Source organism: Mauremys mutica, chromosome 6 (assembly GCF_020497125.1).
Source record: "Mauremys mutica isolate MM-2020 ecotype Southern chromosome 6, ASM2049712v1, whole genome shotgun sequence".
Lineage (NCBI taxonomy): Eukaryota > Metazoa > Chordata > Testudines > Geoemydidae > Mauremys > Mauremys mutica.
The window spans coordinates 90,526,405-90,541,429 of record NC_059077.1 but is presented as its reverse complement, the minus strand read 5'-3'; the positions used below and the strand labels follow the sequence as shown (position 1 = coordinate 90,541,429).

The following is a 15,025-nucleotide window of genomic DNA, read 5'->3' as shown; positions in this document are numbered from 1 at the left end:
AGTAAGGCTTTTGACACAGTCTGACATGACATTCTCATAAGCAAACTAGGGAAATAATAGTCTTGAGATTAAGTTACCATGAGGTGGGTACACAAATGATTGAAAGACGCTACTCAGAGCGTGCAATAATTCCCAGTCTTCCTGGGAGGAGTATCTTGGTGGGTGTGTTTTGGGTCTGATACTATTAAATATTTTCATTAGTTACTTGGATGATGGTATGCTTGTAAGATTTGTAGATGACAAAACACTTCAGAAGACAGGATTAGAATTTGAGTGATCTTGATAATTTGGAGAATTGGTCTGAAATCAATAAGATGAAATTCAATGAAGATAAGTGCAAAGTACTATACTCAAGATGGAAAAATCAAATGCACAAATACAACATGGAGAATAACTGACTAAGCAGCAGTACTGCTGAAACGGATTTGTAGGTTATAGTGGCTCACAAATTGAATGTGAGTCAACAGTGTAATGCTGCTGCAAAAAAGGCAAATGCCATTCTGGGATGTATTAGCAGGAATGTTGCAAGCAAGATACAAGAAGTAATACTTCCCCTCTACTCAGCATAGATAAAGCCTCAACTGGAGTTTTGTGTCCAGTTCTGGGTACAACACTTCAGGAAAGATGTGGACAAATTGGAAAAAGTCCAGAGGACAGCAACAAAAATGATAAAAGGTTTGGAAAACGTGACCGATGAAGAAAGATTGAAAGAGTTGAATATGTTTAGTCTATAGAAGAGAAGTTTGAGGGGGACACGTGTTTGCAAAATTGGAGCCTTGAACTCCATGGAACTACTTGTGAGTAAGGTTCATTGTGCGTAAGTGTTGGCCAGGATGAATACTTATATACTTTGAGGAAGAGGAGCATACAAAATTAGGTCTTACCTTGCAAACACTTATGCATAGACTATGACTGCATATGCTTAACCTTTGAACTCAGTAAGACTACTCCGTGCGTAAGGATGAGCATCAATGTTTGCAAGATCAGAGTCTAAGAGATTATTCACACATATTTTATTAAATATAGTACACAGATGGGAGAAGCATGGGAATAATATGTGTATAAAATGCAAACCCTAAAGGGGTCAGACATACCCACTGTATGATTTAATGATGTTGCTTTTTTATTATTTTTTTACCATTTTTATTTGCTTATTAATAGCTCTCTTATACTGTTTTATCATCTTTTATCTGTAGTGTCTTCAGTGCCTCAGCAGGGGGCACTTTAAAAAATAATTGTTTTTATTTATCAATGAAATACCTACTCAAATGATTAATGTGACCTGACTGAGCAGGTTGCTTATTTGTTATGTTTTAGGTTTTGGGTGTATGTGTGGGGTAGGAGATGATAGCAGGGAAGGAGTTGTTATTTTTTTAATATTTCCTTTGCTGAGTTTGTGTTTCTTATGAAGATAACCAAAGAAAGTTTTCAACAAACTATTATTTTTTGAAAGTAACAATCAAATGCTTTTACACTTCCCATCCTTCTCTCTTAAATTTGTGCAACTTCCCCCGAAGGCATGAAAATGCAACTAATTGTTAGTGTGACTATCCATAATGTCTACATACAAAGGAAAAAGGAAATCAGAGGGTTGTAAAATTAACTTAGTTTCCTTTCTGAAACTGCAATAGCACCAAAATGAAATTTTAAAAAGTGTATGGTTTTAAGTTTCACATGCTTGTCTAAGTATATTTCTTTACTACTCTATTTCCACTGATTTTAGTGCTTTGCTAGGGCTTTCAAGCAATTAAAAAAATTAATCTTGATTAATCACGTGATTAATCGCATTGTTAAATAATGAAATACCATGGATTTAAATATTTTTTGATGTTTTCTACATTTTCAAATATATTGATTTCAATTACAACACAGAATACAAAGTGTATAGTGCTCACTTTATATTTTTTATTACAAATATTTGCACTGTAAAAAACAAAAGAAATAGTATTTTTCAATTCACCTCATACAAGTACTGTAGTGCAATCTCTTTATCATGGAAGTTGAACTTACAAATATAGAATTATGTATAAAAAATAACTGCATTGAAAAATGAAACAAAGTAAAACTTTAGAGCCTACAAGTCCACTCAGTCCTACTTCAGCCAATCGCTCAGACAACCAAGGCCTTGTCTACATTGCCACTTTACAGTGCTGCAACTTTCTCACTCGGGGGTGTGAAAAAACACATCCGTGAGCGCTGCAAGTTTCAGCACTGTAAAGAGGCAGTGTAGATAGTGCACCAGTGCTGGCAGCTACTCCCCTTGTGTGGGGTGGGTTTTTTACAGTGCTGGGAGAGCTCTCTCCTAGTGCTGGTGCCGCAACTACACAGCCACGTTAAAGTGCTGTTGTGGCAGCACTTTAATGTTGCTAGTGAAGACATACCCCAAATCTGGTTACAATTTACAGGAGATAATGCTGCCTGCTTCTTGTTTACAATGTCATCTGAAAGTGAGACAGGTATTTGCATGGCACTGGTGTAGCCAGCGTGGCAAGATATTTACATGCCTGATTCACTAAAGATTCATATGTCCTTCATCTTCAACCACCGTTCCATAGGACATGCGTCCATGCTAATGATGGGTGCTGCTTGATAACAATCCAAAGCAGTGCTGATCGATGCATGTTCATTTTCATCATCTGAGCCAGATGCCACCAGCAGAAGGTTGATTTTCTTTTTTGGTGGTTTGGGTTCTGTAGTTTCTGCATCTGAGTGTTGCTCTTTTAAGACTTCTGAAAGCATCCTCCACACCTCGTACCTCTCAGATTTTGGAAGGCACTTCAGATTCTTAAACCTTGGGTCAAGTGTTGTAACTATTTTCTTTGTGTTTTGTCAAATCTGCTATGAAAGTGTTCTTAAAACGAACATGTGCTGGGTCATCATCCCAGACTGCTATAACATGAAATTTATGGCAGAATGCAGGCAAAACAGAGCCTAAGGCATACAGTTCTCCCCCAAGGAGTTCAGTCACAAATTTAATTAATGCATAATTTTTTAACAAGCATCGAATGGTGGCCGAAGTATGAAGGGGCATATGAATGTTTAGCATATCTCGCATGTAAATACCTTGCAACGCCGGCTACAAAAGTGCCATGTGAACATCTGTTCTCACTTCCAGGTGACATTGTAAATAAGAAGCAGGCAGCAGCATCTCACGTAAATGTAAACAAACTTGTTTGTCTTAGCGATTGGCTGAACAAGAAGTTGGACTGAGTGGACTTGTAGGCTCTAAAGTTTTACATTGTTTTGTTTTTGAGAGCAGTTATGTAACAAAAAAAATCTGCATTTGAAAGTTACACTTTTTGGATAAAGAGATTGCACTACAGTACTTGTACGAGGTTAATTGAAAAATACTATTTCTTTTGTTTTATCATTTTTACAGCACAAATATTTGTAATAAAATAATATAAAATGAGCACTGTATACTTTGTATTCTGTGTTGTAATAGAAATCAGTATATTTGAAAAAGTAGAAAAACATCCAAAAATATTTAATACATTTAAATTGGTATTCTATTGTTTAACAGTGCAATTAATCACGATTAATTTTTTTAATTGCTATTAATTTTTTTGAGTTAATTGTATGAGTTAACTGCAATTAATTGACAGCCCTACTTCCTACTGTTACTGATAAGGACTAGAAAAATACATATTTTCTGAAGTTCATGGGCTAAATTCTGCTCTATATAAGTCAGGAGTAAATATACTGACTTTCTGAAGTTAATTGGGATTTATATCAATGTAAATTGGAGCAAAATTTGACACTTTTCTATATTTATATCAAACAAGAGTGTCCATTTATACTGCCCACTCTATATTTCTCTGTCTTTTTCTTGCAGAAACATCACCAAATCCCTCAGACAGAGAGTTTGCTAGCAGTTGGACTGTTAGAGCAACTGGAAAATTAATCTTCCTATTGGCACAAATGCATCTTACAGGCTATCAGGTAATTATTGGAATCTGAAATTAAGCACTGTACCGTATATGCTAAGGACCCAAACTTTCTTCCATTAAAGTTATTGGCAAAACTTCCATTGACTTCAATGAGAGCAGGATTAAGCCCTAACACAGGATGAGATTAGCATGAGAATCCTTTCTTGCCTAAAGACATAGGGCACAAAAAAGTCTCCGCCCTCCCTTTTTATTTTGAGCGGCAAAGGCAAATGTAGTGATAAAATATTACACTGCTTTGTCTGTCATAAATATATCAATACTGTGCCACTCAGCAGTTTGCACAGTAACTGATTCTCTGCAGGTATATCACTGGTAATGAAGGAGTGATAATTGCCTGCTTACTGTGAGATTGTTGAAGGAAAAGGGGGGTATGGAAATGCCTGTCATTGTGTAAAATACCACCAGATGGCACCTTGAAATACAGATCATATAGTCTAAGGGTTGAATAGTTTTCTTCAGCTGTAGATGTTGCCTGTCTTCTAGTCAGCACTTTGATCCTTGGCATCTCGTTGGCACTTTCCAAATTGCTGCCTTAGGGCCAGATCCTGCTTCCATTGATTTCTATGGGATCATGATTAGGCCCTAAGGCCTTGTGTACACTGGGGACATTTTTCAGAATATTCAAACCAGTTTTAAAACCAGTTGGAACACTAGTATAGATAAGACTATAGACCAGTTTTAAATATGGGTCCATCGGCCTGTGCTTTGTCCATACTTTGGTGCTCCAACCAGTTCTAAAACTGTTTTGACATTTTTGGTAAATTTCCTCAATGCAGACAAGACCTAAGAATGCAGGAAAAGTAGACAAAAGAAACGTTTAGCAGCTTCTGCTGTTCACATGTACTTTGGGAATAAGTTGCTGATCACTCAGCATTTCCAAAAAAGAGAACACAGATTGCTGCGCTGTAATTATGTATGCTGTGTATTTGCTAAATATTCTAGTGGCTTGGAGACTTTTATTTTTATAGGTATTCTTTTTTTAATGTAATCAATAAAATACTTTTAACTCACAAAAACATTTCCCTGTGCTTCTCAAGGACCTAGCAATGTGCATTTGATTGTTGCAAAGAGTAAAACAGACACTTGCAATATAGATTGCAGGATATATACAAATGTATCTTTAATTATTACTGGTGGTACTGATTAGCTTAATCAGTTTACAGTGGATAGCTTTGAACTGCATCCTGCTGCAGCGCTGCAAATTTGTAAGTGTAGCCAAGCCCTCAGGGGACTCCATTAGACAAGCAAGGATGGTAGAGGTCCATGCTGCCATGCCACTTGAGCTGTTATGATAAAACACTTGCTGAACTTTGCTCAACAATTCCCTCCTTTTTGTAAGTAAAACAGTGTCTGAAGCATTTATTCAGCTGCTCTTGAACACTTAGCAATGCTGAAAATACATCTAGAAAAATACATAGCGTACCGAATAAAATAAACTTAATTTAACAGGAATTTTTAAATGGATTTTTAAAAAGAAAGAACAGCAAGGATCAATTCCCTCTGTTGGTCATGCAGAAGAAAAAAAGGAAAAACTAGAAAACATTTTTACGGTATAAAGTACTACAGCTAACACAGATGAATTAGGGAATGAATGGGGAATTGCCTGCTGTTCTTTCTGCTCCATTACATTGTATTTTCTTATCTCTGTGTCTTTAGATTGTGAGATTCTTGGAGTAGGGACTGATGCTTCTTGAAAGTGCCTAGCACATTCCCGGAAACCCAATAGATACAGTCTCATTTACATTAAGAAAACATACTAGTAAAATATAGTTATCAATTAACAGTGGAATTATATTGTTTAAAAAAAACCACTGTGAATGCTACCATAAACAAATAATGAAAGAGAGGGTTTTACAATACCCAGTATTACTAGTCTGTACAGTACTTTTTAGGAATATCAAGGGTTTGATTTTCCACTGTGCCCAAGCTGCATGTGGTCACAGTCAAGAGAGTGTGCTGTCAGGGAGCTGTTTGTAACTCCCTGATTCATAGCTCTCTGCCTCTGGCACAAATTAAAGCTGCAAGAAAGCAGCTGTACCTTATGCAATGACTCTATACCAGTGGAAAATTGGGCATAGTAGAATTGCACTCCCCCACAGCTCCTCCCTTTATAAATGATACAAAGTGAACTTGACACACCAGAGAATCCAACCTTGTGTGTAAGAGAGAACTGTAAAGCAATAACATCTCTTCCCTGGCCTGTAATTGGTGTCTTCACAATCTTCACAATGTAAAAAATAGATAAGTTCTAATTCTATTGCTTTCCATCTTAAGGTAAGTATGGCATGTGTTGTTTTTTAAAGTTATAATATTATAAGAACCTGATAGTGGAGAGGAAAGTAGACCCTATATCTCCATCAATTCCATGCAAGATCAACAGGGGCATGTGTCAGAGACAGGCCCCCATTTTCAAAAGCATAAAATAATTTGGGATGCCCAATTTTCAGTAGTGCTGAGGGCACAAAAATCCCATTAAAATCAGTGGGATCTGTAGATGTCCAGTGGTTCTGAAAATCAAGCCCTAGGTGTCTGAACTTAGGTACCCAAAATTATAGGACATTTTAAAAAATGTGGTTCTAACTTATAAAATTAGGGTGGATGAAATTTCTCTCATTTATTTCCATGTTTTTTATTGGAACACATTGCAATTGTCGATCGGAAGCTGAATGTTGTGTTTTTAATAAGAATTGTTTTGCGTAGTACACATACTGTAGTTGTAATAACACTGTGCATTGGAATAGCTCTACAGGATTACCAGTGTCGATTCTCTTTCTCTGTGTCTCCACACACATAACAGGTAAAGATAGGAAGGAGTGAGGTCCACCAAGGTCCAATATCCCTTGTCTTCATAAGAGATTAATCTTGAGAGACCCACCTGATCTTAACAGACTATTCCTTGCTCAGTGCTCCGGGAGAAGGGGAGCAAACCCCAATTGCCAACCAGTAAGCAACCTCAGTGCCAATGTTTTGTGGGAAAAACATCTTGTGCATATGCACAAGACTCACATGATAAAACATCCAATTCCATTTATACCTCGTGATGTAACTGGTTTCCAGTTAACATCCATTCTTTCCAATCTAACATATTCTCTTTTCTTCGTTCATTTTTTTAAGACCCTCCTCTTGGGTCTCCCTGATTCTGTAGATTCCTGATGTGTTTTGTTTACATATCCAGATTTGGTTCCATACTCAGTGATTCATTGGTTTTAGTTTTTCTGTTAAATCCCTCAGCTCTCCAGCTGCGCCTTTCTTTCCCCTGAGGCATATAGTAAGAACTCTGAAAAGACCATCTGTACAACCTTGATCTAGTGGTTTATATGTATGAAACTACCAAATTTCACTTTATCATCTTAAATGAGCCCTTCATTTAACAACCCTCTAAAGAACTTTTAAACAAGAAAGACAGATTCTGCCACCCTGAAAGCTACTAGCACCTTACTCTGCACGCAATCCTATTGAAATCTGTAGAAGCTGGAGAGGAAAGGGTGTAAGTCAGGGTATCAGAATCTGGCCCATAGTATGGCAACTCTGTTTCCAGCATTCCAGTACAGAGTATAGAATTAATGGGAGGTTGTCACAGTTTGGACGCCTAACATTGGACTTACTTTGATTCCCTCGTATCCATCTGTAGCAGCCATGGACTTGTATACATTTAAGGGGTTGTTGTTGTTGTTTTTTCATAATAGATGCACCAGTGTTTATCATCTTTACAAGCCGGTAAATCTGCAATAACATCATAAAATACCGGTAATCTTAATAAATAAAAAAAGCTGTAAAATGTCCTTTTCAGCTAACACCCCCCTCCCCAAATGAAGGGAAGGAAGGAGGAACAAGAAGTACAATAGTGAATATAATTACACCACTATACAGAACCAACTTCTGGTTACTGCACAGTGGTAACTAATATATGTCTCTGTCTCTCACGCTTTTGTTACACATAGTACAGCTTGATTCTGTAACATATATGTACACATTTATACCAGTAAAAATGCATTTTAAGTAAAGATCCATCATTGTCTCATCCAGTGGAAATTGGGACATACTGGAAGGAGAATAATGTTTCCTCCTCTATTTCTTGTGTTGATGTAATCCTGGCTCCAAGTCAGAATGAGAGTTCATCTTTCAGATGGTACCCGATTGGAAAGATCATCTTTGAGGATGTGTGTTGTACTGTACCCACCGCTCATTGGAGCCTCACATTTATTTAATAACAGGATCTATTTTATCATCCCGTATTACAGCTTTAAGTATTCACACCCAGAAAGGATTTTATTGGTTGTGTACAAAGAATGACGGAAACAACTTAGAAAATGGCCATAATTTTTCTTAACAGGCTGCATAGAAATATATTGTCCCCGGAAGAAGGATGGGATCAGAACTGAATCGCAGAGATCCTCACTGGAAGGGTCCCTTTAATCAAATAGTTTTCTTGCAAGCCCAGAGTCGCTGGAAATTGCTTTCAGTGCAAGCGAGAGTGACACCTATTGAGAAGCGTCAGCCTACTTCAGAGTCTGCAAAGTTCCTTTCTTCCAGTTGTGCAAGAGGAAGCCGAAATATTAGCAAACAAAGTTTCCAAACAGCATGGGAGATAGACGCTTTGATCTCTCCCTGGTTACAGTGGGGGAACTAGCCCATCCGTAGTGCCTATTTAAATTCCCGTCTTCCTGCGTGAACCCCCCTGGACCAGTCAAAAATACCGAAGCCGGCGGGATTTCTAACAAGGTGAAAAGCTATATTCAGAGTGAGGGCTGCATTTCCAGCCGCCTGTCGAGGGAGCATTAGAGTCCCTGTTATAAAATTGCAGCGGGCTTGGGTCCTGGTCAGAATTACAAAACGGGAGGGCTTGATGGGGAAGGATGCGCATCGCCCAGGCAGCTCCGGGGCATTTGGATGTTCAGCGCACGGGGAGCCCCGGAATTAGAGCTCAGGCTTTTCTCTGGAGGGTAAGTCAGTAGCTGAGCCCTCCCACTTGGCCAATTTCAGTGAGGAAGGTGAAATGCGGAAGTTTCCACCCAGAACTGACAGATGAAACTCATTCTTTAGCCCTTGGTATGTTACACATAATAAGCGCCCTCGGTGGAAATTACCAGCCTCTCCCCTCCTAGGGATCTTAAATTCCGAGGGACGCTGTCAAGCATGGCCACTTTACCCGCAGCTGACAGAAGGGCATTTGCCCTGAAACTCAACAGGTAAGAGACTTTTATTGACCTCTAAACTTTCCGGAGTGGGGGTGGGGAAGGCAGCAGCTCAGCATGCGAGAAGGTGGATGATCCGGGCGTGAGTTCCCGCTCCCCCCAGACTCCGGGCGTGGAGCCATCTGCACGCCCCTGATAGCTAAGGAGCTCTGCCAAAGGTTCCCTCCTATGGAGAGAGGCTCCCGCTCGGTGGGTTAAGTTTAAAGCATGTCTCTCGCATCGTGAATTTTGCTTTATAAAACAATTCAAACCCCACATTTTAAAGTCTCTCTCTTGTTTACACTTGGTACAGCAGTATCCTTGGCTAGACTCAACTTGTTTTGTTTTGTTTTTCTCCTAAAGAAGTTCGCTCTAGAAATCCCCTCCCCGGAAAAACTGATCATTTGTGTGTGTGATGGTTCTTTATTCACTCAGCATACTGGGTTTATTTTTCTGACAGGTGGGAAATGTCAAATGCCTCACGTGGTTTGTTACTAAGGTTTAATTGTTTTGTCAGGACAAGCCCTGAGTCTGCTTGAAAACTGTGCTCCTCACATAGTGAGTTGAGGTTTTATATATATGAGATTCCCCCCACCCCCCTTCAGATGTAATAGTTTAAATGTTTTTATGGCTGTGATGATACTTTTACAACACAAGGTTTTTCTTTATATGCAGTTAGTATTAATATGACACCTAGCAATTTTTCTCACATATTTTCCTTTTCTGCCTCTTATATTATAAATCACCATAGGATTTAAAATGAAAAATGTTATTCTAATTTTTCTATTCAAAACTAACATTAAACTCTACTATGCCATCCTTTTACTGCTAATCTTTCATTCTAATAGAGTTTAAACTGTGGCCTTTTCTCCTAGAAAAGCATTGACTGTTCAGCTGGTGTGTGTGTTATGGTAGCATTGAGAAATCAAGACATTTATTTTGGTGGTATTAGGCTAAGAGAAAATACAGGGTGTCTTTAGTACAGCCTAATTATCTCACTACAAAAGTCTCAGTTCCAGGTAGTTGGTTTTAAAAACAAATTAACTGAGTTTGCCAATATGTCTAAGAACAAACAGGATAATGATTTTATTACTGACAGTGAGCAAGACCATCTCTGTAACAGACCCCCCCAAAAAATGCATAGAACCCCTCTTCCTCAGCAACTTGTTGAAAGAGATGGAGTTTACAGCTATTAAGGAAAATAATTACATTATCATATATATGTCTTTCCCATGATAATTTCCCATCACAAATTGCACATCATTTTACCTTTCCAGACCCTTCAAGAGTTTGTTTCAAGTTGCTGGCAGAATATATTCTTCACAACCATGTGGGATTACATTGAAAGATTTTCCAAAGAATGATTTAATCCAACACTTTTTTCTCTGGCAAATTTCCCATTGATTTCAGCAGGAACTTTGTTTGAGTAAGGAGTGCAGGACTGGATCGTATTGCAGTTTCTCTACCTTTAGGGCCAGATTCACCAGTTACTCTGGATGCTTTTTGCTGCTCTGGTAATGTTTACAGTTACTTTGTATTGCCAAAGCTGCTGATGCATACCAGTGAAATTGGCCTTATGCGTTATCTATCGAAGCTTGGCTAAAGAGAAAAATTGTGAAGTTAGACCAAACATTTTGTTTTCCTTTGAAATTTGTCTTATGGTTTGCAGTGTCAATGCTGAATGTTTGTGTAGTGAAACAAAGAAAGATTGAAATCCATCATGTTCTGAATCTATGATTATAATTTAACCATAATTAGATTTAGTTTACAAGCATTATTCAGGAATGGTTCTGTTCTATAGGGCTGACATATGTGAAAAGGAAGGAGAATGGTAAAAGTTGTGTATATTTACTAGTAGAATTTATGCGTTAGTCCCCTCTTCAAAAGTTACAGATTGCTACTATATGGACCAAATCCTATGTGCCCTGTTCTTTTGAATTATTCCATTGACAGTAGCACTTGGCTGTATGTCTTCAACAAAAGCAAACTTCATACGCAGCAGCAATATTCACTTGTTTGTTTTTTGCAAGATAAGTCATTGTAAATCAATGGGCTAATTCATCAGCCCATGCACCATAGAACATGCTCCAGCTGTGGAATTCTAATCTCCTTTCTTCAGGGTTTTGGTTTTGGTTTTATTTCTTCAAAATGAAACTATTTAAACACCAATTCAATTTACCAGTCGTCTCCTTTCCCCTGGGGGGCTTCTGGAGGGGCCTATCTGCTCCCTATTGGATTACTCTCTACAGGGCTTCTGTCTGGGAGTTAGGAAAGCCCCTCCTCTCCCTTCTCATTCCTAGCCTGCTCCCTGCAGGATTACAGTCTACAGGACATCTGCCTGAGAATCCTATATAACCTGGGTTCTTTCCCTTGCCCCGGGGTCTCCTGTAGGAGCCTACCTATTTGCTGCATCTCTCCAGCAGAACTGAACTACTTGCTGGTACTTACTAATTATTTATTATATTATAATTATTTATTTGTATCACGGTAACACCTAGGAGCAGTGCTTAGCGTGTGCCTGCTTGCAACAGCTCTCAGGTGGAGGAAATATAATTTATATTAATCCTCCTCTGATTGGCTGTTTTCCCCACTTCCCTGCCTTCTGGACTAGAGCAGCCAATCTCCCCTCTGGAGGCAACACCATTCTCACAGGAGGGACATGCCAGAAGAAAAAGTCCAGCAGCTCAGAATGGCTCCACTCTCTCCTCTCCTCTGGCCTCTCCTTTCGTCCCCTTCTATGAGCAATAGGATGGCTGCTCTACTCCTCCCGCCTCTTCTTTCCCTCCCTGCAACACCAGCCCTGGGAAGAGAAAGAGGGGACCCTGCTACAGCCCTCCAGGCCTGGGAGAGGGGACTGGAGAACCCCAAGAGCTCAGGAGGAGCAGAGATGAGGCTGAGGGGGCAGAACTGATGGGTCTGGGGTTGGGGGAGAGAGGATTGGTGGAGCGCAGGAGGACAGGCAGATGTGATGTCACTTTCATTTCTCTAGAAAGTGATTGGCACCCCAGCTGCCACCATTATTTAAGCACTGCCAAGGAGCCCTAGTCAAGAACCAGGACCCAATTCCACTAGATGCTGTACAAACAGAACAAAAAGATGATCCTTGTCCCCAAAGAGTTTGATCCCAGCATCAGCTGTCCCCCAGATAATCAGTCACAGGTGGAGGTACGCCCAGTGGCCTTTTGTTTAAAGGGCCAGCCTCCTTCTTACTGTCATGTTAAAAGTATTCTTTACCTGTAAATATCACCTTTGATCATTAAAACTGAAAGCATACTAACATTTCATTTCACTTTACACTATTTATATTGTTTGTTAAATATTGCCTTCACTCAGCTTTTAATTTTTGCACTTGGTTCCTTTTTTACAGTGACAGTAGATGTGTCTATTTTATAGTCAATTTCACTTGTTGGTTTTCATGCACTAGGACAGTGCAAGACATTTGGGTTGCAAACACTGCAGGGGAACGGTTATCACATTACAAGCCATGTTAATTTAAAACATGTCTCATTTTTATTCATATCTTAAAATACCTTCAAACTTGCAAGATTTGCATGTAGTCTGTATATATAAGCATGCCTTCCTGTCACTGTTACCCTAATCTTCCCTCCCCCACTCCCTTTGTTTGCTTGTTACCAGTCAGTTGCATCCTGTGTGGTCTGATCCTCCAGCCACTTAAGCAAGTGTTTAACTATACTTATGCTAGTAGTCTCTTTGATTTTAATGGGACTACTCACATGCATAAAATTGCTCATGGCACATGCATGTTGCAGAACCAGGGCCTTCAATTGTAACTTTTCAGGCCAGGGACTGTCTCTTACTATGTGTTAGTTCACACATAGCAATACGACCCAGTCCTGCAATCACACCTTAATTTGTAGGGTAGGCATATCCAGGGGCGGCTCCAGGCCCCAGCACGCCAAGTGCGTGCTTGGGGCGGCACGCCACGGGGGGCGCTCTGCCAGTCGCCGGGAGGGCGGCAGGCGGCTCAGCTGGACCTCCCGCAGGCGTGCCTGCGGAGGGTCCGCTGGTTCCGTGGCTTCAGTGGAGCCGCGGGACCAGCGACCGGCAGAGCGCTCCCCGCGGCGTGCCGCCATGCTTGGGGCAGTGAAATGGCTAGAGCCGCCCCTGGGCATATCCAGCCCCACCAATGAAAATAAGGTGATCCAGTGACCTCCCCAGTTATACCAAGCTAACATCAAATAGCCGGGCTGACCAGGTACATCTTACATCACCTCCCAAAGTTTATCAAGCTTAAATCAAAGAGCAAAGATCTTTCTCTGCGAATGCCCTCAGTGAGTTAGTTCAAACTAATCAGAAGTTAGGGACATACTTCAAGAGCATGACAGCCTATCACAACTACAGAGATGGAGCATGCATGGTAAGATGGTCTCAGAGATGGGGCCGGCTCCAGCTTTTTTGCTGCCCCAAGCGGTGGAAAAAAAAAAAGAGAGAAAAAAATAATAATCCGATTGAGCTGCCACCAAAGTGCCGCCGAAGAGGAAGAGAGGGAGTGAAGGGCCCGCCGCCGAATTGATGCCAAAGTCTGAAGCGGAGCGATTGAGTTGCTGCCAAATTGCCGCCGCAGACCTGGACGTGCTGTCCCAATAACGGATGGAATGCCACCCCTTTCTATTGGCCGCTCCAGGCACCTGCTTCCTTCACTGGTGCCTGGAGCCAGCTCTGCTCAGAGACAAAACAGAATGCATCCAATGTGCTTTAATAGTTGTGCCCTACTTATGGTTCTTGGAATGGGCATTTTGAACAGGATTGCATAAAGCGATTTATTATATTGATAAACACAAGATATTAATTATTTGCAAGTCAAAAAGATATACATATGTGTTATTTCAGAACTTCTGATGCTTAGGCCAAGCTATTTTTTTTTCATAAATTTGTATGTTTGTAATGAGAATTCAGTTAACAAAATTACAAAAAGATTCTTTGCTTTTGGGCAGTGTACTAAAAATGTATCCTTCTGATCACATTTTATATTAAGGGTACCTTAATATATGTGTTTTAAAGAACTAAAAATTATTAATAGATGTTTTAATAAAGTGTTAGGTCAATAGGCTGGTTATATCCATGGCTTATAATCATCTTAATACCATCTACTGATGTTCTTATAGTAATCTATAATACATACTTCTCATATATGTAGCATACTTATAACATCAATTAATCATTTATTAATCCTTTATGAACATAAATGCACCCTTAATCTAAAGCATGATGATTTAGCCATTCTCTCAATTACTTATACTGGCATGGCAGTGATAGGATAAATGACCTTTTTTACGGTTTATCAAATCTATCTAATAAATTAGTTGCACGAACAAGTAAGAGTCGAATTTGACAAAAAGGTTGTGCAGGATTGAGCCTGCATCACATGAGTTTTCTCCAGTGGGACTAATCATGTAAGCAAGATTTCTCAAGTGAGTAAGGTTTTGCAAGATCATGCCTCTAGTTAGTTCATTTAAAGGCACTCAAATGTTAATACATTTGAATGCATTTGAAATCCATTTCTTAAATATACACTACACAGTGGCTTACAAATCATTATTGAACCTTTTTTTTAAACAGATTTTCCATTTTGTGAGCCTAATCTTTGCTGCTAGAAATGATGAAAAATACAGTCTAAAATTGCCTGTTGTTATGGGAACAGACTGCTTTTCACATACTACATCTGTGAGATAATAGCGTTTTTGTATTTGGCGTGTGCATCATCTACCACTAATAACAGATTAAGAATAAAATAGGATTTATATCAGTTTCATATTTCATATGCAACAGCCTTTCTATTAGTAGTTTCCTTCATTACAAAGGCCAATTTTGATTAGACTTATATTTACATAACATTAAATATTATGGGGCTGATTCTGTAAATCTTCCATGTGAATGACT

General features: G+C 39.4%; 1 protein-coding gene across 1 annotated transcript in view; it reads left to right on the top strand.

Annotated features, from left to right (window-relative positions):
• Window positions 1-15,025, top strand: part of DOCK8 (dedicator of cytokinesis 8) — a 144,007-nt gene that overhangs the window by 3,358 nt on the left and 125,624 nt on the right. Inside the window, exons 2-4 of the mRNA XM_045020497.1 lie at window positions 3,836-3,942; window positions 6,748-6,893; window positions 8,284-9,139. Of these exons, the coding sequence (XP_044876432.1) occupies window positions 9,087-9,139 (53 nt within the window). The 5' untranslated portion in view covers window positions 3,836-3,942; window positions 6,748-6,893; window positions 8,284-9,086. The remainder of the gene's footprint in view (window positions 1-3,835; window positions 3,943-6,747; window positions 6,894-8,283; window positions 9,140-15,025) is intronic.